The sequence below is a fragment of the Vigna angularis genome, chromosome 9 (assembly GCF_016808095.1).
Source record: "Vigna angularis cultivar LongXiaoDou No.4 chromosome 9, ASM1680809v1, whole genome shotgun sequence".
In the NCBI taxonomy this organism is placed as follows: domain Eukaryota; kingdom Viridiplantae; phylum Streptophyta; class Magnoliopsida; order Fabales; family Fabaceae; genus Vigna; species Vigna angularis.
The window spans coordinates 9,601,003-9,628,546 of NC_068978.1; the positions used below are offsets into that span (position 1 = coordinate 9,601,003).

The 27,544-nt window shown below is 37.1% G+C and overlaps 1 protein-coding gene across 3 annotated transcripts; it reads left to right on the plus strand.

Moving 5' to 3' along the window:
- The first annotated feature begins 4,673 nt into the window (after nt 1-4,673).
- LOC108347753 (plant UBX domain-containing protein 9) lies at nt 4,674-27,544 on the plus strand. 3 transcript variants are annotated; one of them, XM_017587190.2, is made up of 12 exons: nt 4,676-4,918; nt 5,593-5,654; nt 5,808-6,127; nt 6,236-6,321; nt 6,412-6,492; nt 6,574-6,678; nt 24,106-24,228; nt 24,330-24,515; nt 24,591-24,710; nt 25,242-25,382; nt 26,212-26,268; nt 27,235-27,544. In XM_017587190.2, exons 1-12 carry the CDS (start codon nt 4,841-4,843, stop codon nt 27,340-27,342), a joined length of 1,467 nt encoding a protein of 488 aa, XP_017442679.1. In that variant the 5' UTR covers nt 4,676-4,840; the 3' UTR covers nt 27,343-27,544. The 3 variants fall into 3 exon arrangements, with proteins under 3 accessions (XP_052724540.1, XP_017442678.1, XP_017442679.1); XM_017587189.2 differs by having other exon boundaries at nt 4,675-4,918; nt 5,808-6,321; XM_052868580.1 differs by lacking the exon at nt 26,212-26,268 and having other exon boundaries at nt 4,674-4,918; nt 5,808-6,321.

Sequence of the window (27,544 nt, forward strand, 5' to 3'; positions counted from 1 at the left end):
CTTGCAAGAATCTTCCAAAATGAGTGACCTCACCAAATGGAGGTGAAGGGAGTCTAAAGAAAGTATTCAAAGTCCTTTTGTAAGATTGAATCAGTTGATCTCTCACCTGGGATTGACGAGGTAAGGTGTCATCTTGGCTATAGGCATTGGCATAGAATTCTTTCACCAACACCTCATCAATCTCGTTAGGGAGATTCCCCAAGACCCTATTCCATTGCTTCCACTCCAATTAATGCTTGAATTCATCAAATTCTCCTTGTCTTAAAATGACTTTCCTCTCAAGTAGAAAACCTCTTGTCATAATGTCTTTGAATCTCCATGCAATTACTTAATAAGAGAATCTAATTTGATCATAATTGAGGATAAAGTCTTGGTCCATTAAGTCCAAAGATGCAGGAGAGGAAGATCCTAGTTGATCTTCTTCTTATTTATCTATTTGAGAGGATTTTGGTGGAGCCATTTGTAAAATAAAAAAGAATTTATGAATGTATATTTATGTCATCGTTTAGCTTTTAATCTTGGATTCTTAATTAGTTTTTGTGCTTTAAAAGAATGTTTCAATTAGGATTGTAATAGTTGGTTTTATTGAGCATGAGATACAAAAATATGTTAAAAATAACTTTTTAGATGCAAAAATGTTATTTGGATATTTTGAGGTAGGTGTGGTAGTGTAACTGCTACTAAGTTAAGCTCATGGATATGTGAAAATAAATTGATTAAAGTTTCATGATACCTTAAAGATAAATTCAAGAAAGACAAATAATCAAAACCACAGGAAGCCAAGTATAACATGAAGAAGACAGGAAAAATATGAAAAAGTGAAGAAAATTGGCTAAATCAAGGAAACGAGCAATAAAAATTAGACCTTGCTATTTTATCTATTTTTCTACAATAATGCTTTGATAATTGATAAATATTCATGATAAAAGATAATTTGGTAAAATATTGCTTTAAATATTTATTTGACATTTTTAAATAATTACCTTATTTAACTATATTAGTAATATCAAAAGATAATATTTGTTAGATTTTTTTGAATCTCGCAAAATCTGCTTAAATCTTTTTAGATCTCCACAACAATAAAATATATATTGCAGATATTTGATTATTTAGAAGATAATTGGAGGATGTTACATTATTAGAAAGAAGATTGCACAACGAAAAAACTCAAAACAAAACTCAATCTAATTTTTATATAAAAAGACTTGGAGAAACACATTAGAGGAGTTTATGAACCTTTTGCGAGGCTTAATTTCGTCTTCTCCACCATCTTTCATGTTTTCCATCATCTCGTCTTCTATTTTTATGTTATTTTCTACAATCAGTGGAGTGCTAAAACTATAAGGTTGGTTTTACTTAATTTCTTAACTGGATTTTGAGGTTAGAGTGTAATAATTGGTTTGTTCTTTTGATTATTGTTGTAATTTACTTTTATCTATGTTTTTTTTCTTCTTAATCAAGTAAAAGTAATGATTTTTAAATTATAGCAAGTTAGTATGATTCTAAATCTACATAACATATACATGATATGGGTCCAAAAGTATTTAATTTTAATTGAGAATATACTTTAATTAAATTTAGAAACTTTTATGTCATTGAATGAGTTTTTGCCAATAATTGAGAATGTACTTTGATGAAAGGTGAAAACTTTAATAAGAATTAATCAATATACTTTGGTTAATTGACTTTTTACTTGATATAAAAGGTAAATAATAGACATAAGTAGACATAATAATATTTAATTGAGAATGTATTTTGGTTAATAGTAAAAACACCAACAAATTAATTAAATTGAATAACCAATGACGAATCTTATTTTGAAAAATAGTGAACTCAACATATTTTCTTTATTATTATTTTTTTATCTCTTTTTATCTTTTACTAACTTTATTCATTTCTTTATTTAAATTTTGTTATCTAATTTCTTATTTATTTTGTTTATCTCTATCTTCTTTTATTACATTTGTTAGTTTATTTGACCATAATAATGTCTTAACGGACTTGGGATTGAAACATTGCTCGTTTGTAGGATTGAAAATTCTCTTTGCCTTTGACTAGGGGTTTGTTTTGATACACTCAATAGTCCATCATTTGTTAGTTTATTTGACCATAATAATGTCTTGAAAGACTTGGGATTGAAACATCGACGTCATTTGTAGGATTGAAAACTCTCTTTGCCTTTGACTAGGGGTTTGTTTTGATACACTCAATAGTCCATCATCGCTTAAGAGTCTAGGTTAAAAATAGTTTAAATATTTCTTCTTACTTCTACCATCTAAAATGTATTTTAAGGACAAAACTGTTATAAAGCTCTAGCCTTGAAAATAGATAATACCTCAAATATAATGATTAATCCTAACAATATATCTCGTGGACTTGAAACTGAAACCTACATAAGAAAGAAAAAGAAAAACTCTCCACACCTAAACTTAACTAAAAGGATTTTAAGAATGTAAAAATTGGTTACATAATACCACAACTTGTCTCTTTTCTCTTGCACTACCAACTCCCCCTTTGGTTTTTTAGGAGAAAAATGAAATTTGGAAGGCCAAACTCTTAATTTATAATAACTATCAAATAATAGGAAATTAATACAAGGTTTGGTCAATGAGTTTCCTAATTAATTGAAGGGTAAGATTTCAAATGATAAGAAGATGCTATATGATGATTCACCAAGAAGCAATATGTTTGGCTATATTATTTTTTTCATTTCTTTACTAAAACAATTTAGATTTAAGTCAAAAATGGATACATTGCTTTTTACCAAAAGTAATAAATAATATAATTAGTCTAGCTAGTGGTACTAATTACTAGAGTTGTCAAAACGGGCCACCCGGCCCGACCCACCACGGGTTGGTCACTTAGTGAGCCAACCCAACCCGACTCATTTATTAGTGAGCTAGAAAAATTCGAACCCGGCTCGACCCACCATGAGTTGGTGGGTAAACGGGTTGGCTCACTCGCTCACTTAATTACAATTTTTTTAACCAAAAAAAAGTTATAAATTTTCTATAATACTAATCTAAACAAATTTCACTCCAAAATTTCACTCCCAACATGGGTGTTTAATTAATTTTGAAAATAAAGAACTTAAATAATTTTTTTAAGCAAAAACAAAATAATAAATATTTTTTTATAAAATTAAAATTAAATTTTAATAAAATAAAATTAGATAGGTGGGTTGGTGGGCCAACCCGACCCACCACGGGTTCAACCCGCATGAACCGTGTTGAAATCTGACCCGCATAAAAAAAATACAATTTTTTCTAACTCAACCCGGCTCAAACCCGTGGTGAGTCGGATTGACTCGCGGATTGTGACCCATTTTGACAGCTCTACTAATTACCTCGCTTCATTACAATTAGCTATGCAAAAATGCGATTTTCTAATTTGATATAGTTTGATTTTATGGGAATTAATTTTCTAAATATATTACCACTTTGGTTAAGTTTTAATTTTTACAAAGTAAACTATAACAATACAATACACAGCAAGCACCGATATCTATTTAATTATCAAGTTAAACTTATTGAAGGTTAAATCGAATTTTTTATAAAGTAACTATGATAAGTAATGCATTTAATTCGTAATTTTTAATAAATGGTTAGCCTAAATAAAAATAATTCATACATTTCTTTTACTTTCTATTAAAGTAATTTACTTCTAATTATCAAATTGCCACAAAAACCAAGTCTGTACCCATAAATTGTGGATAAAAAATTCTAATGTCGGTTGCTTAGTTGGTGTGTGTAATATAGGCATTAATGATCATGATATTGGAGAATATGAGTTAAAAGGGAATAGGAAACAGTTAAAGAAAATAAAATATTATTTGTCATGATACGAGTCACCTCTTCCCTTTCAATATACAACTCATACTTTAGGAAAATAGTTATTTTTTTTTCTATAATTTTTAGTAAATAGTAAACTTTTTATCCTTATTAGAGTAAATATATATGTTATCATAATGAACGTATTTTTTAAATATTTATAAAGTATTTAAATTTTAAAAATAATAATTAAAAGAATAAAATTAAAAAAATAAAAGAGGTATATACTTATAGATATATAATTATAGTTATAAATAAAATATTATAAGTAATATTGTGTAAATAATTTTTTATTATAAATCACTATTTAAATTTTAAAAAATAGTTATTAAAATAATAAAAAAGTAAATAATTTTTTTATAATAAATAATTATTTGAATTTATAAAAATAATTATTGAAATGATAAAATTGAAAAATCATTTTTAATATAAATAATTATTTAAATTTAAAATATAATAATTAAAACAGTAAAATTAATAAAACAAAATACAACTATCGTAGATATATATCCTTTTTGTATATAGTTATAGAATAAATAAAAGCGACTAGGATTAAAATACTTTTAAAACTAATACAAAATAAGGAAAAGAAAGACCCGTCAATAATTAAATATCTGATAAAAAAAATTGATGATTGAAAATATGAGTGATGTTATATATCATTAGTTCTTCTAGTTACATATAATTTACTATATATAATGTGTTATTGTTTTAGCATCGTTACCTTTTAATTTGATGAAATTCGTTTCTTATAAATGAAAAAAAAAAATCTGAAAAATTATGTTAAAGAAAAGAAAAAAACTACATTAAAAGCTAATTATTTATTTTGAATAGAAAACAGTGCAGTTTTTCTTTTTCATCAAGAACAGTAGAGAGTGTTGAGTTGCGTTGCGTCACAAGTTGAATCGAAGTATATAAGGTGGCGCGCATTACATAAAGATTCTGTACAAGACACTTCACTGCACAATCAAACAATACCTTTTGGGTTTCTTCCAGAGATCCACCCACCCATGGCCACCCCGGAAGCCGTCGCAGCCTTCCAACGCATTACCGGAGCACCGGAGTTCGTCGCCGTTCAGAAATTAGAGGTCCACCTCTTCACATTCCCACTCTTTATTTTTTTTCCTTTCACGTTTTCTATTATTTCTCGTTCTTTAAGCTTCATTTTCCGAATGCGAAGAGTCTCGCGCTGTTCTTGCTAGAAGAAGCGCTGATCTAAAAGAAATAAAAGAAACGTTTAAAAGGAAAAACTATAAATAATTTTTAATTATTTATCGTATTTTAAGCTGCTTAATTGCTGAACTTAGTTGGTTCAACGTATAATTTAGTCTCATGTTACTGTAAAACCCTTTTAAATTTCACCTATTATCGGTTTGGTCCAGCTGTCGTGCATATTTTTACTTTCCTTCTAGGAGAGAAAAATAATAATAAAAAAATGAAATGTGTTTGAGTTTAGTTTCTTTAAACTCCTATTTTTAACTTGTACATAAACTAACAGTTTTAGTTTAGTCATTTCATTTCTTTCTATTTTTTTTCTCCTAAAAATGGTTTGGATGAAATTTATTCACATTGGTCATTTGTACTTTTAATTTTTAATATGGTCCTTGTACATGTAGAGTGATCTTGATTAATTTTGGACAGAGACAATGTTAAGAAGGCAATGCACTATATCTACATACATAATTTGTGACATGCTGTGCATTTTCATGAATAAAATGGCAGACCTTTATATTATTTTGACCTTTTGTTTAACTGGTTGCAGGAATATGGGGGCAATCTAAATGAAGCTATTAATGCCCATTTTCTTGAAGGGGATAGGCACATGTATGGCAAAGTGGTTTATAGTTTTTCTTTTGTTCTGTCATCTTAATTGGAAATGAGAATCTTTAATGATATTACTAAACATGCTCTACAGTAGCGGAGTTTTCTTTGAAGTGGTATTGTCCTTTTACTCAGTTTGTTTGATTCCTGGACTAGATTATCAGGTCAAGGGAAAAATCCTGCTGCTGCCCCACGATATAATAACACTGGCGCAAGTAATCAAGACCGTGGCAGTGGATCAAATGGAATCTTGCCTTTTCTTAATGCTGCTAGAAGATTTCGACCTTCACTCTTACTTGACCCAAATTATAGGAGAGAGCTTAGAGATCTATATAAGGGGACTGGTGGTGCTGGTGGTACTGCATATACAAACCGCCCACAGCCTCTTACTTCCCATCCGGCAGAGGTGAGGGACGTTCCTGCATGGATCAATAATCCGTTTGAGCCGCATTATCAACCAGGATTGGGCACTACAGGTGAAGATTTATCTTCTCATAGTTTAGGAATTCGTGGGACAGATGGTTATCAGAACCAATACCCTTTAGCTCAGTCAAATGCCTCACATGGTCCTGATACTGAAACAGAGGAAGCAATGCTTCAGGCAGCTATAGAGGCCTCGAAAATGGAGACGAGAGGAGGTTCTTCATGGGAGCGAATTGATGTTGTCAATGTATACTCAGTGAAATTTACTATATTGTTTTTACTTCTATTTCTACATGCTTTCTAAAGTTCCCCTGCTTTCAATAAATCATTGTTTCAGAATTCATCTAATGGCGGGCTTCCTCAAACTCTTCAACAAGAAGATGATGATTTGGCCCGTGCAATAGCGTCATCCTTAGAGGTTTTATAAATATTTATTATATTTGTACAATTCAATTTCTTCGTTTCCAATATTTCTGATTCTTAGCTGTGTTGAATTTAGACAGCAGAGCAAGAGAAAAACAGTCGTGAAAAGGAAGGGCAGCTTGGAGGTCACTTTTTATTAGACAAGGGAAAGAAAACTAACAGTAGCAGAAACCAATTAGAGGTGTGTATCCTGTAAGCCCGTCTATATTTTTCACACACATATACAGGAGATGCACGGGTGTTAGGGAAGAAATGTATGCTTGCATTAAGTGAATCTACATTGACGATTCATGGGGCCATTGTGGTCACAAAGTTTGCAAAAAAATTCAATTATGTTTTATTTTCTTTCGTGTTTTGGCCATTGTCCACTCCCACTGACATGTTTTACTTAAAAGCCTATAGGGTTATGTAATCTGGTTCAGACTCCTCTAACTTTCTCTACGTAGGTTTGCTAATGTACATTTCTGTTTTCTAATCAGTACTGTATTATTTAAAATGCATAGAAAATTCTTCTGCACCATTTCAGGTTACAGATTTGTCATAGTTTGTTGAAAATGCTTTATAGTAAGTTTACAGAACTCGAAATTTTCGAGTATATCAATTAAACATGAAATGATTTGAGTTGGCGTATATCATTTTTTCAACATGAATTTGAATACAATCAAATAAGTAGTTTTTGGGAGGACTTGTACAATTACATAGTCCATTTTCACTTCGAAAGACAACTTGTATGATTGGCTAGCTTATTATGGCAAATAGTATTTGATGGAAAATAAGTTACTAGTGGTGTTTGATCTGATAGTTTTTTTTTTCTTTTTTTTGAAATGCTACTAGGTTAAAAACATTGATCTGATAAGCTTGTACCGGTAGTGTATGACTGGGCTAGGAGATCCTGCAACTGCACATATATTTTTTTCAATTTTGACTTTTTGATCATATTAAAAATCAATGTCTGGTAACTTGTAAGAGTGGAATCTCATGTTCATAAATTTATTTCTTTTTGGTAAGATGCTTTGATAAAAAAGTTTACAAGGATTATGAGGTGAAATATGGGAGAGTTTTTTTGAACGACATAGGGTCTTGATTATCGGTATCCGTTGTAAGAGCTGTAAACAGAAAACTTGACATGTTATAAACCCAAAGATCAAGTGGTGGCTCAAGGGTGACATAGGATTTTTAAAGATAAATTATTGGAGGAAGGTAATTGAGAATTTCAAGGTAAAGTTATCCTCATTTGGGGTGACATGTCTAAGAAAGATAGGAAGGTTGTGTAAACAATTTTGGGTAGGGGAGGCAAAACGGGCTAACCCAGCCCGACTTTAGCTTGCCATGGGTTGGCCCGTCACTTAAGAACATGTTGACTTTTATTGCTCGACCCATTGTGCTGTTGGCCTATCGGGCTGGCAGGCTAGCCTGCTTATTTTTAATTTTTGACTTTTTACATGAAAATGGGCCGATGATGGACTTCCAGGTTGATACCGAGTTGAAAGGGTGAAAACAACCTGTAAACAGATCTCGGTTTAGTTGTATCAAATCTCAGTTGAGTTATATCAAACTTCGGTTAAGCTATATCAAACTTCGGTCGAGTTGTATCAAACTTCGGTCGAGCTGTGTTAGACATCGGTTGAGCTGTGTCTTGGTCAGGCTGGCGGGCTAACCCACAGGGCTGGATGCCAAGTTGAAGAGGTCGTCTTGACCCACTCTTTTTGGCCAGGCTGGCCTGCCAGGCTCGACCCATTTTGCTAATCCCTAATTTTGGGTTAATCAATGCTTTTGGACTAAGAGATAAGAAAATTCAGTGGTGGTGGTAGGAAAGTGTTCAAGAAAAAGAAATAAACAATAAGTCAAATAAATTATGAGGATGCAAGGACGTTGAAAGTTGAGTAAAGGTGTCGAAAGGCTAGAAATTAGTCAACAAAAGTGCTGACAGAGACTTATGAGGAGTTTCCCTTAAATCTTGGAACAAAGAACTGAGGATGTAAATAAATAAGTGTAGAAAAACAGGGAATAAAACTTTATCCTCTCATACTTTTGAAGACAGGATAGATGGGGTGGAAGATAAAGTTTACTTCCTCAAAACGACGACCTAGAAAAGGAAAAAAAAAATCTCTACAAATAAACTAATATATAAAGAATAAAAATAATGGAGATTTGATAAAATAACTACCACTTTCGTTTTAGCTTAGAAAAATATCCTCCTAATAACTCAATATTTCCGGAGGGATTCTTCAAATAATATCTATTAATTTTGACTGATTTCTACAATAATAGGCTTTGCCAAAATTAGGGACACGAAATCAAGATATTTTGACCAAGTAAGATGTGTTAGATATAAAGAAGAAAAGTTAGAAAGTTGAGAGAACGAAGAAAATTTGACTTAATAATATCGCATAGTTCAAGTTATAGCAGTAAAAATATCCCTTAGAACTGTGGAGAAAGTTGAAGTTTCCATTTGTAATAATTCCTGTTGAAGTTTGGAAGAGGAACAAAGTACCATTTACTTGACTACGCTATTCATGAGAGTTTGAAGTAACCATCTAGTTCTACTATAAACCAATCTCAATCATGCGTACTTCACTCAGCTGAATGAGATACATACACTAAGATCCACAAAGAACAAATGTAAATGTATTATCGGACAACCTTCTTATACAACAAGCTGAACAAATTTTTCTAGACCAATTTTCAACACTAAACTTATTCATCCTAAATTCTTTCATGAAATAAAGAATGTACTTTTGTTGAGAATAAAGGGGGGTCACGTGATAGAGGAGCAAATCATCTTTCTTATCAAGAACTTCTCATCGAAAACAAAGGGGCTTGTGTTTCAAATGCGGTGGGGTGTACGGTCCCCTTCATCAATGTCCTCTTAAGTAGCTGAGGGTGGTCATGGTGAATGAGGAAAGTTGAAGTTTCCATTTGTAATAATTCCTATTGAAGTTTGGAAGTGTCTAGAGGAATAAAGTACCATTTACTTGACTATGCTATTCATGAGAGTTTGAAGTAACCATCTAGTTCTACTATAAACCAATCTCAATCATGCGTACTTCACTCAGCTGAATGAGATACATACACTAAGATCCACAAAGAACAAATGTAAATGTATTATCGGACAACCTTGTTATACAACAAGCTGAACAAATTTTACTAGACCAATTTTAAACACTAAACTTATTCATCCTAAATTCTTTCATGAAATAAAGAATGTACTTTTGTTGAGAATAAAGGGGGGTCACATGATAGAGGAGCAAATCATCTTTCTTATCAAGAACTTCTCGACCGAAAACAAAGGGGCTTGTGTTTCAAATGTGGTGGGGTGTACGGTCCCCTTCATCAATGTCCTATTAAGCAGCTGAGGGTGGTCATGTTGTTCTTAGTCGATAGTAGAGCCATGCACAATTTTATTTCGCAAAAGCTTGTGGAAGCTTTGGGTTGCCAGTGGGAAAGAACCAAACAAATGAAGATTCTGATGGGAGATGGGCACAAATCTGATACTCAAGGGATTTGTCGAGGTATCAAAGTAAGGATTGATGATGGTGAGTTTGAAGTTGATGCTTTTCTCTTTGATTTGGAGGACATGGACGTGATATTGGGGATGTCGTGGTTAACGACGTTGGGAGAGACCACTATGGATTGGAAAAAATAGAGAATGAAGATCCAGACCCAACAAGGAGAGAAACTGCTAAGAGGGGTCCCTCTTGGGGATTCATTGTTAATTTCAATATGCGGGGTGTTGTAGGAAAGAGAGAAGATGGAAGTTGCAGAGTTGGGTCCAGAGCAACGAAGTATCTTAAACCACTTGCTGCAACATTTCAAAGATATGTTTGAAGAACCTAAGGGGCTACCTCCTATCCGTGTAAAGGAACACAAAATTCATCTCAAACCAGGACAAGAACCCATTAACGTGAGGCCTTACATATATTCGTATCATCAGAAGAATGAAATTGAGAGACAAGTGCAAGAGTTGATTGAAGTGGGTCATATCAGGCATAGCCAGAGTGCTTATTCGAGCCCAGTCATTTTGGTGAAGAAGAAAAATAACAAATGGCGCATGTGTGTTGATTATAGAGCTTTGAACAAGGCCACTATTCCAGATAAATTTTCAATCCCAATTATTGAGGAGTTACTGGATGAGTTGCACGGGGCCAAATATTTCTCTAAACTGGACCTCTGTTCAGGATATCATCAAGTCAGAATGAGGGAGGAAGACATTCCAAAGACAACATTCCGAACCCATGAAGGTCACTATGAGTACCTCGTGATGCCCTTTGGACTTATGAACGTGCCGTCGACATTCCAAGCTCTCATGAATGAAGTTTTTTGGACGCTGTTGAGACGAGGGGTAATGGTGTTTTTTGATGACATACTTGTGTACAACAACAGTTGGGAAGAGCATATGCAGTTGCTTGAGAAGGTGCTGGAAGTGTTGAGAGATCACCAATTATTTGCGATCAAGGAAAAATGTTTGTTTGGCCATGAGAAGGTGGAGTATCTGGGGCATATTATTTCCATACATGGAGTTGCGGTGGACCCAACAAAGGTTAGTAGTGTGTTAGAGTGGCCAATTCTCAAGAACGTAAAGGGAGTTCGTGGAATTTTGGGTTTCACAGGCTATTATCGTAAGTTCATAAAAGATTATGGTAAGATAGCTAAACCACTAACAGAGCTGACTAGAAAGGATGGATTTGGGTGGAATGAACGAGCTCAAGAAGCATTTGATGAGCTCAAACAAAGGGTCACGTCAGCACCAATGTTGAGGCTCCCTAATTTTGAAGAAGAGTTCGTCCTGGAATGTGATGCCTCTGGGACAGGGATTGGAGCAATCCTAATGCAGGGAAAAAGACTTGTGGCGTACTATAGCAAGGCCTTGAGTTCACGCAACTTGACGAAGTCAGCCTACGAAAAAGAGTTGATGGCAGTGGCATTGGCTATCCAACATTGGAGGCCTTATCTTTTGGGTCGCAAATTTACTGTTTTTTTAGACAGAAGAGTTTTAAGCAATTAATGCAACAAAGGATAACAACAGATGGACAACAAAACTGGTTGGCGAGACTATTAGGCTATAATTTTGAGATTGTTTATACGCCTGGCAAAGAAAATCAGGGGGCAGATGCTCTATCGCAAAGTAGAGATGAGGGAGAAATGAAGAGCATGGTGTCTTTTCCAGTTTGGTTAGATTTGCATTGGTTAGATTTGCAAGAGCTTAATGCAGCAGTACATGTTGATGGTAAATTGAAGAAGATAATAGAAGAAATGAAGGCTGGACAAGTTTATGTGGGATATGAATATAAACAAGGTGTTTTATATTATAAGAATTGCTTAGTGGTACCGGAGAAATCTGTGTGGGTCAATAGATTATTGGAAGAAGCTCACTCTACTCCGCAAGGGGGTCATTCAGGGTTCTACCAAACCTACAGAAGGATTGTAGCCAATGTGTACTGGAAAGGAATGAAGAAAGATGTCCAACAATTTGTCCAAGCCTGTGATACATGTCAGAGGCAGAAATACATAACAGCAACCCCTAATGGTTTATTACAGCCTTTACAGATTCTGGAAAGAGTTTGGGATGATATCAGTATGGATTTCATTACTGGATTGCCCCGGTCTAAAGGATTTGAAGCAATTTTGGTAGTGGTGGATCGTTTAACAAAATATTGCCATTTTGTTCCCCTTAAACATCCTTATACAGCAAAGTCCTTGGCTGAGATTTTTGTAAAAGAAATAGTAAGGCTGCATGGAGTACCGAATTCGGTGGTGAGTGATAGGGATCCAATATTCATGAGCTTGTTTTGGTGGGAGCTCTTTAAGATGCAAGGAACAAAGCTAAAAATGAGCACGGCGTATCATCCGCAATCGGACAGACAGACTGAGGTAACTAATCGATGTCTAGAGACTTACCTCAAATGTTTTATTACTGATCAACCCAAAACGTGGGTGATTTGGATGCCGTGGGCAGAGTTGTGGTTTAATACCACTTATCATAGCTCCACGCAAATCACTCCTTTTGAAGCGGTGTACGGAAGACCTCCTCCGAAGATTGTACAGGTGGTTCAAGGAGAGGTAAGGGTAGCAGCTGTTCAAAAGGATCTTCTAGAGAGGGATGAAGCACTAAGACAGTTGAAGTCTCATTTATTGCGTGCCCAAGACAGAATGACTATTCAAGCTAATAAGCATCGAAGGGAAAGACATTTTTCTGTGGGAGATCTTGTGTTTTTGAAGTTGCAACAGAATAGACAACAGTCGGTCATAAGCAGAATTAATCATAAATTAAGTGCTAAATACTGTGGACCATTTGAAGTAGAGGAGAAAGTAGGAGAGGTGACATATCGTATGAAATTACCACCTACTTCAAAGATCCATCTTGTTTTTCATGTATCTTTGCTGAAGAAGGCGGTGGGCAAGTATAAGGTTAAGGATGCTTTCCCTACAAGGTTAGATGATGACAGAGCCAAAGTATTAGTTCCTATGGCCATCTTAGCCACTAGGAACTATACCAAAAGAGGGGAAACTAAGAAGCAGGTACTGGTTCAATGGAAAGAACAGAATGCAGACGAAGCCACTTGGGAAGATGAAGTAAATATTCGAAGTCAGTTTCCAGAGTTTAGCCTTGAGGACAAGGCTTTAATTTATGAAGAAGGCATTGATACGTACCCAGGTGTTATGGAAATCAATGAACCCTTGATCCAAGGAGGAGGAAATAATAAAAATAGGTGGAGCAGAGTTTATAAGAGGAGAGAAAAGGGTGACGTGGCTTTGTGAGAGAATTGTGTTAGTTAGAAGAGAGAGAAAAAGAGAATGGGTTGTTATATATTCTGAGGTGTAGGAGGTGAGGGAGGACATGTTTTGTTTTCAGTGGATTGGGGGGAGAAGAATTATTACTATTCTTCTCAAGAGCTTGGCTCTGGCAGAGGGTCCTGGAACCTTCTGAGTTTTCTGGTTTATAATAGTATTGAATTTGCATCACTTCCCTTTTCACAGTTGATACTTTTGATTATTCTGTTTATATTGTAATACACAACAGTACACCACACTCCTTCACCTCTCTTCTCCATATTGGCTATTCCCCCTTTTCTGGTCTACCATCATGGCCGACCGAAAGCTACCATGGTTGGGGTTTCTAGCATTATTTCCCTAGAATTTTCCATGGTTGGGTTTGTATCATTATTTCGCTTTTGCTTTCTTCACTTCTGACCATAGCTACTATTAGAAAGTGAGTTTTTAAGCCTAACTCAACCCCACAAAACCGGCTTGTAAGGTGAGGTTTGCACCTCACTTATATATTATAATTTGGTCTTATCTCTAGTCAATGTGGGACTTCGAACACACCCCCTTCACGCCGAGGTATAGACATCTCGTGTGTGATAGTAGAAATTGGATGGTTCGATAACGGCCCGATAGCGGGTGGAATAGAAGAATACAATGCCCACTTAGAACTCGCTAAGATAGGCTTCAACCATGGCTCTGATATCATATTAGTAGTGGGTTTTAAGTCTAACTCAACCCCACAAAACTGGCTTGTAGGGTGAGGTTTGCATCCACTTATAAACTAAGAATTGACCTTATGTCTAGTCGATGTGGGACTTCCAACACACCCCCTTCATGCCGAGGTATAGACATCTCATGCGTGATAGTAGAAATTGGGTGGTCCGATAACAGCCCGATAGCGGGTGGAATAGAAGAATAGAATGCCCACTTAGAACTCGTTAGGATAGGCTCTAACCAGGCTCTGATACCATATGAAATAGTAGAGAAGATTAGGAGAAATCTCCCTTATGTGTTTAGCATACACATAGGGTAGTTTATTTATAATGTAAGATAAGGGTTAAACCCTAAATATAGAATGGGCTAAGCCCAATTAACAAAAAACACACAACATAACATCTAACACTCCCCCTCAAGCTGGAGCATATAAATCATATGTTCCAAGCTTGTTACAAAGATAGTCAATTCTAGGTCCTCGTAAGGACTTGGTGAATATGTCTGCCAACTGGTTGCTTGAGTTAACGAACTCAGTCTTGATATCTCCGGATATGATTTTTTCTCTAATAAAATGACAATCAACTTCAATGTGCTTGGTTCTCTCATGGAAGACAGGGTTAGAGCTAATATGAAGAGCAGCTTGATTATCACATATAAGTGTCATGTGAGTGACATCTCCAAATTTCAATTCACTAAGTAATTGTTTAAGCCACACAAGCTCGCAAGTAGCGGATGCCATAGCTCTATATTCTGCTTCTGCGCTGGACCTTGCCACAACACTTTGCTTCTTACTTTTCCAAGATATCAGATTGCCACCAATTGAGACACAATATCCAGAAGTAGACCTCCTATCAGAAGGGGAACCGGCCCAATCAGCATCTGAATCGCAAACGATTTTTGTATCGTTGTTAGGGCCATATAGCAAACCTTTTCCAGGTGATCCTTTAATATACTTCAGTATGCGAACAACTGCATCCCAATGGTCTTCACATGGGGAGTTTAGAAATTGACTCACCACACTAACTGCGAAGGAAATGTCAGGACGCGTAACAGTAAGATAGTTTAATTTACCAACTAATCTTCTGTACCATTCAGGATCTGAGAAAGGCTCCCCCTGATTTGGTAGGAGTTTGATGTTAGGGTCCATAGGTGTCTCAACAGATTTACAGTTCATTAACCCTGTTTCCTCCAAGATGTCTAACGCATACTTCCTCTGAGATATGACAATACCATCATTGGATTGTGCTACTTCAATACCCAAAAAGTATCGGAGTTTGCCAAGATCTTTGGTTTGAAAATGATGACAAAGGTGTTGTTTCATCTGAGAAATGCCGAGAGAGTCACTTCCTGTGAGAACAATATCATTGACATACACTATTAAGTAAATACATCCAGCACTTGAGTGGCGATAGAACACTGAATGATCCGCTTCACTGCGAGACATACCAAATTGTTGAACAACACAACTAAATTTACCAAACTAGGCTCGAGGAGACTGTTTTAGGCCATATAAGGATTTGCGAAGACGACATACCAATTCAGATGACTCCCCCTGAGCAACAAAGCCAGGCAGTTGCTCCATATAAATTTCTTCATGCAAATCACCATTGAGGAAAGCATTTTTGACATCAAGTTGGTAAAGAGGCCATTGTCGAAGAGCGGCCATGGCAAGGAATAGGCGAATAGAGGTCATTTTTGCCACTGGAGAAAAAGTATCACCATAATCCAAACCAAAAATTTGTGTGTAGCCTTTGGCAACCAGTCGAGCTTTCAGACGATCAATTGTGCCATCAGGGCCAACCTTGATAGCATACACCCACCTGCAACCAACAACAGACTTTCCAGATGGTAATTGGACAAGCTCCCAAGTTCCACTTTTCTGTAAAGCACTTAATTCATCCAGCATAGCTTGACGCCAGCCAGGATGAGTTAAGGCATCACCCATAGATTTAGGAATTGACACAGAAGAAATGGATGAGAGACAAGTGTAAAAAGATGGAGATAATCTGTGGTAACTAAGAACAGTATAATGGGGGGAAGGGTTATGGGTAGAGCGTATACCTTTACGGAGGGCAATAGGCAAGTCAGACTCATTTGCTGGAGCCGGAGGAGACACAGGAGGCGGCACTGGAAGTGAGTCATGAGGGAGACAATTGCGGCGACTATAAACCTGAAGGGGTGGTGGTGAAGGACGATCCCGTGGTGAATGAGAGTCTAAAGAAGGAGGAGACAAAATGGGTGGAGCATCACCAGGAGGATCACAAATAAGAGGAATATCAATAGTAACAGGGAGAGGTACAGAACTAGAAGATAGATGTGTAAAGTAAAAAAAAGATTCATCAAAAGTGACATCAGCAGAGATAAAATGACGATTGAGAGAAGGGGAAAAACACTTATAGCCCTTTTGTGACCGTGGAAATCCTAAGAAGACACATTTGTGAGACCTAGGAGATAACTTATCAAGACCAGGACTAAAATCATGAACAAAACATGTAGACCCAAAAACTCTAAGAGGTAATGGATGTAGAGGGTCTTGAGGAAATAAGATAGAATGAGGGATTTTGTTCTCTAGGACGGAAGATGGCATGCGGTTGATAAGATAACATGCCGTGAGAACAACATCACCCCAAAAACGTGAGGGTACTTGACCATGAATGAGAAGGGTACGAGTTGTTTCAATAAGGTGTCTATTCTTGCGCTCAGCCACCCCATTTTGTTGAGGGGTATATAAGCACATGAGGTTTGGTGAAGAATGCCATGAGAAGCCATAAAATGTTTAAACTGTTGAGAAAGGTATTCACGGCCATTATCACTGCGTAAAATGCGAATAGAAACCCCAAACTGAGTTTTTATTTCATTGAAAAAAGATTGAAAAATAGAAAACAACACAGAACGATTCTTCATGAGAAACAACCAAGTACATCTGGAATAGTCATCAATAAAGGTAACAAAATACTGAAATCCTAAAGTTGACTTAACACGACTAGGTCCCCAAATATCAGAATGAACTAATGAAAAGGGGGATGACGCTCGTTGTGAAACACTACGAGGAAAGGAACTACGAGTATGTTTACCTAACTGACAAGACTCACACGAAAAACTTGATAATTTGGACAGACTCGGAACAAGTTGCTGCAGTTTGGCAAGACTGGGATGACCTAACTGAGCATGAAGAAGGGATGGTGACTCCATGATTACGCCAGCATGTGGAGAAGGGCTGAGATGATATAGGCCATGAGACTCACATCCTGTGCCAATCATGTGTTTCGAACTCCGGTCCTGCAACCAAACAGAATCTTTGGTAAATGAAATAACACAATTAAGGGAACGAGTTGGACGACTTACGGACAATAAGTTAAAAGGAGACCCAGGGACATAAAGTACATTATCAATGGATATGGACGGAAAAATATGAACAGTACCAATACCATGAGATGAGACTCTAGACCCATCAGCCATCGTTACCGAGGGTAAATTATCCGGACATGACAAGGAAGAAAACAAGAACTTGTTACCAGTGATATGATCGGTGGCTCCTGAGTCAAGGACCCAAGATCCGAGAGAGTGAGTCAGACCAACAAAAGGAGTACCTGTGCGTATAACAGATGTAGTGGAACTAGAGTGGTGACGGTCCTCATACCATCTGAGAAATTCCTGAAAGAGTACAGGGTTATTTATGGTATTTGATGAAGTAGGATGGTCTGCAGACGGTGATCGGGGAGGTGGATCAGAATTAGCCATTGCTATAGGTCGAGGAGGACGTCCATGAAGCGCATAACATCTATCAATTTTGTGGCCTAGCTTGCCACAGTGGTCACATTTTGGACGTCTTTTACCTGGTTGGCGAGACCGACTCCGATCATCAAGTTGGGCAGCCATGGAGAGGGAGAAACCCTAAAAAATCTGTTAGAATTATTGGTTTATGGGTGAGTGTGTATGAGCTGTGTGTGAGTGTGTATGAGCTGTGTGTGAGTGTGTATGAGTGGTGTGTGAGTTGTGTTAAGTGTATTACAACTAGAGAGCACTCTCTCTAGTTCTATAAATGTAAGATGAAGAGTGGAAATGAAACAAGTCATTTGAGAAATATTTTCTCCTCTTTTAGATCTCAAGTTGGTATCAGAGCGGGTTCATCCTGCTCTGGTTTCCGTGTGTTGTCCACCAGCACTGTCACTGCTGGTCGCACCTGTCCGGTGCCGTTCGTAGTTGTCTGTGGCTGTCTCGCCACTATCTGCAGCTGTCAACTGCAGTTTCATGTTCTTCAACTTGGTTGTCAGCCATCCTGGTATTTGTCAACTACCGTCTGCCGTCGTCCACCTCCGTCTGCCGCCGTCCGCCGCCGTCCGCCGCCATCCGCCGTCCGCCGCCGTCCGTCGTCACCGCTCTGTCCGACGACCACTGGATCTGGTTCGCCTCTTCACGCGACAGCCAACCCCACCGGTGGGTTCGCCTGATTCTCGGTCACGCGCCGTCACGCGCCGCCTCTTTGCGCGCTGCGAACAGGCGCGTGCTGCCCACGCGCCGCCCTCTGCTCACCGAAAAGTCTCCGCGCCACCTCCATAGCTGTCGCCCTCATCTCCTCTGTCCGTTCTGACCCTCAAAATCTTACTTTGGTGGGTCCAGAAGCTTCCCTTTAAGAAAACCTTAAGAAACCCTATAGGGTTTTCTGGTCCTTCACGGTTTTTTCTGATTCCCTCTCCTGTTTTTATCGAAGAATGGCATCTGGAAGTGCTCTTTCTTTCTCTGGAAGTCCCTCAATCACTTCCGAAAAGCTAAATGGAAAGAATTATATGTCTTGGTCTGCTGCTGTAGAAATGTGGTTCCTTGGTCAAGGACGTTATGACCACCTTGAGCAAGATGGGAGTCAAGTACCATCTGACATGGCTGAACAATGGAAACAAGCTGATTTTCAATTATGTGCCCTATTGTGGCAATCTGTGGAACCCCGACTTTTGATATCTCTTAGAGCCTTCAAGACATGTCACACCTTTTGGAAGAAAGCTCAAAGCATTTATGCTAATGATATTCAACGTCTCTATGATACCGCAAACAAGCTCGCCTGTCTCAAAATGATAGATCATGATATGGTCTCCTTCATGACTGAAGCCCAAGCAGCTGTGGAAGAATTGAGAATGTTCTTGGAATCTTCAGAAGATATCAAAAAGAAACTTGACCAGTATTATATGGTGATGATCCTCCGTACTTTGCATCCAGATTTGAATCACATCAGAGATCAACTTCTGACAAGTCATGAAGTCCCTTCCTTGGAAGCTTTGACCACACGTCTTCTTCGTGTTCCTGTGTCTCAGTCTCAGGAAGCTCATGAAACAATAGAACCATCTGTCATGGTTGCCACGCGAGGAAGAGGAGGACGTGGAACTAGAGGAGGAGGTCGTGGAGGACGTGGAGGTCGAGGACGTCAATGCTCTTACTGTAACAGGATGGGTCACACCCGAGAAAACTGCTACTCCTTGCATGGTTTTCCTTCAAAAAGCGCTAATATCTCTCAGGTTGAAACTTCCACTTCCAACTCCAAGTTTACCGAGGAAGAGTATCAAGAGTATCTACGCTTAAAGTCTAACAGCTTGGCACAATCATCTCAGTCCTCAAGTACGTCCACAGCTTGCATTTCTCAATCCATGGCAGGTCCAAATTCATGGGTAATTGATTCGGGTGCTTCTGATCACATTTCTGGTAATACCTCATTGTTCTCAAATCTTTCCCTCCAAGAAAAACCCCATTTCATTACCCTTGCAAATGGCTCTAAAATTTGTTCAAAGGGAGTCGGTCAAGTTTCCCTGTCTCCCTCTTTAACTCTGAAATCCGTTCTTTTTGTTCCTAGCTGTCCATTCAATTTAATTTCCCTAAGTCAGTTAACCAAAATATTAAATTGTTCAATAACGTTTGATTCAAAATCTTTTGTTATACAGGAGCGTGGCTCGGGGAGACAGATTGGAGAAGGATATGAAGCTGGAGGTTTATACCATTTTGGATTTCGTCCACGGGTATCTTGTGTTGCCGCTCTTCCTCCTAAAGTGTTACATGATCGGTTTGGCCATCCTAACTTGTCAAAATTAAAAAAGATGTGTCCTGAACTTAGTGGTCTTTAGACTTTAGAATGTGAGTCTTGTCAACTAGGAAAACATGTTAGATCTGTCTTCCCTAAAAGATCTCAATCAATGTGTACTTCTAGTTTTTCTATTATTCATTCTGATGTTTGGGGACCTAGTCGCGTCTCTTCTTTTGGTTTTCGGTATTTTGTTACCTTTATTGATGAGTATTCTAGATGTACTTGGGTTTATCTGATGAAAGATCGCTCTGAATTGTTACCCATTTTCACATCCTTTTTGAATGAAATCAAAAACCAATTTGGCCAAGTTATTAAAGTCTTACGAAGTGATAATGCTAAAGAGTATTTCTCATCAACTTTTTCTTCACTTCTTAGCTCCCATGGTATTTTGCATCAGTCCACTTGTCCTCATACACCCCAGCAAAATGGTATAGCAGAAAGAAAAAATAGACACTTGGTTGAAACGGCTCGTACCCTTTTGCTTGGTGCTCATATTCCTGTTCATCACTGGGGAGATGCCATCTTAACTGCATGTTTTCTTATTAATAGAATGCCCTCCTCCTCTCTCAATAATAAAGTTCCTTTCTCCATTCTCTTTCCCAATAACCCTCTCTTTCACACCTCTCCTCGAGTCTTTGGTTGTGTTTGTTTTGTTCACGACATGTCTCCGGGGCTCGACAAACTCTCTGCTCGTGCAATCAAATGTGTATTTTTGGGCTACTCTCGCCTTCAAAAAGGGTATCGATGTTACTCTCCTGAAACCAAAAAATACTACATGTCTGCTAATGTTACCTTCTTTGAACAGACACCTTTCTTCTCTCCATCTGTTCAAGATGTTCATATCCTCCAACAGGTACTTCCTCTTCCAGTGGTTGAGTCTAATATCTCAAATACTTCAGTCAATCCAAGTCATACCCAAGGTCCTCCCGAACCTTCCTCTCCACATACTGATATCCTTCGACACAGTACCCTGATGGATACTCCTCTTCCAGAAAATGGTGGATCTTCTTCTTCAGATTCTTCTCCGTCACCATCTCCTGTCACGTCTCCTGATGAAGATGATTCTGGTTGGCCCATTGCTCTCAGAAAAGGTAATCGTTCCACTCGAAACCCTCATCCCATTTATAATTTTCTTAGTTATCACAGAGTATCTCCCTCCTTTTATTCACTTTTATCCTCAGTATCTGCTGTGGTTATTCCTAAAACTGTGAAAGAAGCACTTGATCATCCTGGATGGCGACAAGCCATGATTGAAGAAATGCAGGCTCTTGACCACAGTCAAACTTGGGAGCTTGTGCCACTTCCCTCAGGCAAAAAGGCTGTTGGTTGTCGATGGGTATATGCAATTAAAGTCAGTCCTAATGGTGACATTGATAGACTCAAAGCTCGACTGGTTGCAAAAGGGTACACTCAGGTTTATGGTCTTGATTATTGTGATACCTTCTCTCCCGTGACAAAAATGACTACCATTCGATTGTTCTTTGCAATGGCAGCCATTCGTCATTGGCCACTTCATCAACTAGATATCAAAAATGCCTTTCTCCATGGTGATCTTGAGGAAGAAGTTTATATGGAGCAACCTCCTGGGTTTGTTGCTCAGGGGGAGTCTGGTATGGTTTGTAAATTGAACCGATCTCTATATGGGCTCAAGCAATCACCACGTGCTTGGTTTGGAAAGTTTAGCTCCATTGTTCAAAAATTTGGGCTAAAACGTAGTGAAGCAGATCATTCAGTCTTTTATTATCATTCGTCTCCAGGAAAATGTGTTTACTTGATAGTATATGTTGATGATATAGTTATTACAGGAAATGATACTACTGGAATATCTCAATTGAAGGAGTATTTGTGTAGACATTTCCAAACCAAGGATCTTGGGAGCCTCAAATACTTCCTAGGCATTGAAGTAGCTCAGTCAAAAGATGGAGTTGTAATCTCCCAAAGGAAGTATGCTCTGGATATTTTGCAAGAAACAGGCATGATTGATTGTAGACCGGTTGATAGCCCTATGGATCCAAATCAAAAATTAACAACAGAAGAAGGTGAGTTATTCTCCGACCCAGAGAGATATAGGAGGCTAGTTGGAAAACTAATCTATCTTACTATTACAAGGCCGGATCTATCTTTTGCAGTTGGAGTGGTTAGTCAGTTCATGCAAGCTCCATGTGTTGACCATTGGAATGCTATCATTCGCATTCTAAGGTATGTAAAAAAGGCTCCTGGGCAAGGGCTGTTATATGAAGAAAAAGGAAGCCTTCAAGTATCAGGATATTGTGATGCTGATTGGGCAGGTTCTCCTATTGATAGACGATCTACTACGGGATATTGTGTTTTCCTTGGAGGAAACATTATCTCATGGAAAAGTAAGAAACAAAATGTAGTGGCTCGATCAACAGCTGAAGCTGAATATAGGGCAATGGCTTCATTAACATGTGAACTTATATGGGTGAAGCAGTTCCTTCAAGAACTTAACTTCTGTGACATCCAGGGTATGAAGATGTATTGTGATAACCAAGCTGCTCTTCACATTGCATCAAATCCAGTGTTTCACGAGAGAACCAAACATATAGAAATTGATTGTCATTTTGTTCGGGAAAAGTTATTGTCAAAAGAAATATGTACTGAGTTTGTTGGATCAAATGACCAACTTGCAGATATGTTGACTAAGTCATTAAGGGGACCTCGGATTGAGTTTATTTGTTCCAAGCTTGGCACATACAATTTGTATGCTCCAGCTTGAGGGGGAGTGTTAGAATTATTGGTTTATGGGTGAGTGTGTATGAGCTGTGTGTGAGTGTGTATGAGCTGTGTGTGAGTGTGTATGAGTGGTGTGTGAGTTGTGTTAAGTGTATTACAACTAGAGAGCACTCTCTCTAGTTCTATAAATGTAAGATGAAGAGTGGAAATGAAACAAGTCATTTGAGAAATATTTTCTCCTCTTTTAGATCTCAAGTAAATCCAAAGTGCTCCGATTGACGCAACGACAACAGATCCAGAAAGAGGACGAGGAGGCGAGCACGACGGTCCTGGTCGGCGGCGGATCTCGCCGGCGACGCGCCGGCACGCACGGCGGGAAGCGGCGGATCTGGTGACCTTTGCGGCGGCGCGTGGAGGCGCGTGGGTGGTCCGTTCGCCGCGATCTTTGTACCACGGTGGTCGCCCGACCGAGACGATTCCAATGGTGTGGTCGCCGATCGATTCTGGAACTCAGGCGACGGTGGCGGCGATGGATACCGGAGACTGTGGAACTGGCTGGAACAAAACCTAAGCTCTGATACCATATTAGAAAGTGAGTTTTTAAGCCTAACTCAACCCCACAAAACCGGCTTGTAAAGTGAGGTTTGCACCTCACTTATATATTATAATTTGGTCTTATCTCTAGTCGATGTGGGACTTCCAACAGCTACTATCTCAATAATTCCTGTAATTTTTTCTTAAAAGAATCTTAGGCTCTAATGCCATGTTGAATATAGTAAAATTAGGTATGAGAATAATTTTCCTTTGTGTTGAATATACACACATGGTATTGTATTTATAATAAAAGAAATATAGACTAAGTCTAAAATACAAATAAATAATAATAATAAACTAACTAAAGATAAAAAATAAATAAGATAAGGATAATATATCTAACACTCTCCATAAAAATTAGGAACTTTCCTTCTGAAACTATAAAAGCTATAGTGGCTTCTATGAGGATTTTTTTTTCGTTTCTGCCTCCACATTTTTTTAGGGGAATATAGTTACCAAACTTTGGTGAAAATCCCTTTTTCTGCAAAACATTAACTGAACGCAACAGACCCTTGTAAGATCAATAAATGTAATGAGCCAACCTCTTTCAGAAACGGTTTAAAATTTTTTACAAGGTTGAGATGGAAAAACAGCACGATAGTGTTTTGGTAGTTCGCACTTTTCATTTTAATGAGCTAGGTTTCAGTTTTGAGCTCCTAGTTTCTTAGCTTTTAATTGCTAGATTTTCAGTTATTATTGTTATTTTTAACAAGTTATGCCAATTAGAGCCAATATATCTTTCTTTGACAAATTATATCTATTTTCTAAATCAAGTTAGGAACATCATCTGATGAAAATGTAGTTCAAGATGTTGCACAACCAGTCAGCAGTCATTTGTCAATTGACAGTGCTGGTGGTCATAGTCAACAAAATGAAGATGTTTTTCTTTCTAACAAGGTAACCATTGGAGACCCAATATTCTTTTATGTACGCATGAGGCTTTATCCATAAACTGATGATTATTATGCTCAATAATCTCGCCTTATTTCTCGTTGTAGTGGGGTGGTATTTCTGCCGAAGAGATTAATGAAGCATTGTTGGTTGAAACTGCACTTTTTGGTGAAATTTCCACTCACAGTGTTCCATCCTTGCCTAATCTGCAACATCGTCCAAAAGAAACGCAGTGCATGTCCACTTCTATGTCACAATTATTAACTGACTCTCGGTTGCTTAAACAACAACAGGTTTAGATTCTTGCGATGATGCCTGTGTGATCAAGGTTTATGACATGATACCTAATTTGTCGTAATTTTGTGCAGGATGCTGACTATCTAGCATCACTACGAGCTGATAAACAAAAGGAATTGAACTCTTTCAATAACACTGAAAGCCAGTCCTCACGGGAAGAAGAATCATGCAAAAAGATGCTTGAAGAAAAGGTAATACATTTAGAAAACATGTTTTCCGGGATTTTTTTTATGTTTATAATGTTCGATTTCACCTTTACATGTTTTAAAATATAACATTACTGCTGCAAATCATGTTTTCTGGGATTTTTTTAGCTACCATTTCCCACAAAATTCTTCTCAAAGGGGATATGAGAATATAAAATATACAAAAAAGTTTTACTACTATATAAAATATAAATACCATATTATTCTTCTTAGATAGTTTAATGTGGTCAATAATTAAAATTGTTGATAAAGATGTCGTGTAACTATTTGATTCCCAGGAAACTAGTATATTTTTTCCATCAGTATTTATGACAAACCAAATAGATTTTAGTCATCTATAGGAATCATGATTCCTCAGATTTGTAGTACTAAGAGTCATGATCTCTTGGTAAGAAAAACTTTTCTTGAACGTGACTTGTATTTTTTTTTTAATGTTTTTTTTTATTTCTTTGTACGGTGTATGCCATTCCTTGTTTTTAAAAGCACTATTGAATTTTGTGTGGCTCGTGATTGCAGGAATTGATGAAAATACTTGACAAGAAAAAACTTAGGCTCTCCAAGGAACCACTGTTGTCTGATGAAGTAGTTACTATTGTTGTTCGAATGCCAGATGGTGGTCGCTGTGAACGTCGCTTTCTCAAAACTGACAAACTGGAGGTAAAATTAGTTTTAGAATATGATGAAAACTAAATTCTAAATAATTCTCAGCTTAAAGGAATGGAGCTCAGCTCCTTACAGAGAGATATCTCTGCGGAAGTAGTGAATGCAGCTCTGAAACAGAAATAACAACAGGAAAGAGAAACCAGAATAATTACTCGAGAATATAGGAACCAACCAACACTACAAAACAGTAAACATTTCCCAAGCCAATGCCACCTCCAATTCCAGATATGCTTGGATACCCTCCTAAAACTACAAGACAGCATACACTTATTATTCTCCATGTCTCTTCCCCAAATCTCCTCTTGGTAGCTGTCCTTTTATTTTTCAGCATTTCACTTTCAGTCACGACAGATTTCTACACTTGTTCACTCCCTTCTTTCATTAGATTTCCTTCATTTCCCCTTTTTCTTTGTTCACTCGTGCACCAACCGGCATTTATTGCCCTTAGGCCCATTTTTTTTCTTTTGTTTGGAGAAGTGAGAAATTTTTCCTAAATTCATTTTTAATACCGGATGAGATCAAAATCCTGGTAGTATTTCTGCATTTTAATTAAGATATACTTTTTTGAAAGTTTATTTCAAAATCATTGATGTTCTCTCACAAGAACATAGAGTAAAATAATTTCTCACTTCAGTTTGTCAGTTACTTTCTTTAAAAACTCAAACAAGTCTTTTGTATTTTTCTCTTATTCTCTTCATGAATGCACGCTTATGAAATAGGTGTTACACGTGACAAACATTATTAGGAGTAATATTCCTATTTTACATTATTATGAAAGTATGGATAGTTGGCTAACGAATTGTCATTTTGTTACCTTCGGTAGCTTCTTTTTGATTTCATAGACGTATCTGGAGCACAGAAGCCTGGAACCTATAGATTTGTGAGTGTCCCTTTTCCTTCCCACTTGATTTCTCGATTCAACCTTTGTGTGTCGTTGAAATGTTTTCTGACATACCACTTTTTTCCAAAAAGGAAATTATAATTAGTATTATGTGTCTAATGTTTACCAATACCACACTTATTTTTAGGCTAGAGTTCGGTTCTCAGATACACTTATTTTTTAACTTTTACTTTTTCTTTTAGAGAAAAAAAACCGATGGATTATTCGACAATTAAATTCTGGCCCATATTTTGATGTTGGTGCATCAAAATGAAGACAAGAATTTGGGTTTCGAAAATCAAATTTTGATCTAAAAAAGAGTGTATGTTGTCAAATATTTGGCTCACTAGGATAGTTGCCTAACTTAGAAAAAGCTGCTATGTCTGAATAAAACTTCTCATGTTGTTATACTATTTGAAATGATTTCTGTGATTGGTGTAACTTAAGGTGTCAATGATCGTTACTTATTTGTTAAGGTTATCGAGCAACATGCTTCGTACGAGATATGTTTTAAACATGTCATTAGTTATACTAGTTTCAACTTCCATAAGTGATTCTAATTAGGATTTGGGGAATGCAATTAACTTGTATATTTGATAATATTTAAAACATGATAATGTGGCATTTAACTTGTATATTTGATAATAGTTAAAACATGATCAGAGCCAATGGATCTTTAGTACACATTCAATTTTAATTTACAAAATTAGATACTAAACATATTTATACCTATACCTATACCTAGTCAATGAGTTTGGGCAACATCGGTAGTTATTTGCCATCCTTGTATCAGAAATTATTAGTTTTCATATCACTCAATTTTGTGATCCGTTACATTGGTTGTACATTCTAACTATATATCAAAAGATTATTTTTTAACCTTGGGTTTAAGTATGTAATGCAGGTACATTAGTTACATTGTTTAATTATGTTCAACCAACTTCAATTTCCTTCAATTTTGAACAGGTGAAGTCATACCCGCGTCGTGCGTACAGTATTAACGATTGCTCGTCAACCTTCAATGAAGTAGGCCTTAACAAAAGTAATGAAGCTTTGTTTCTGGAGTTGATTTAGTTTCACCTATTTTCCTTTCACCATCTTAATCTTTAGTTTTCTACCTTATAGATTTGGACCTAAACATCCTTTTGAGACTTTTGATAAAAAAGAAAAATGTAATCTTCTTGGCTTGTTGGTTTGTCTTTTTTTTTTCTTCTTAAATTTTGTTCAGTTAAACTCAGGGACTGAAAGAAGTGGTAAGCTAATCTTACTTCTCAAC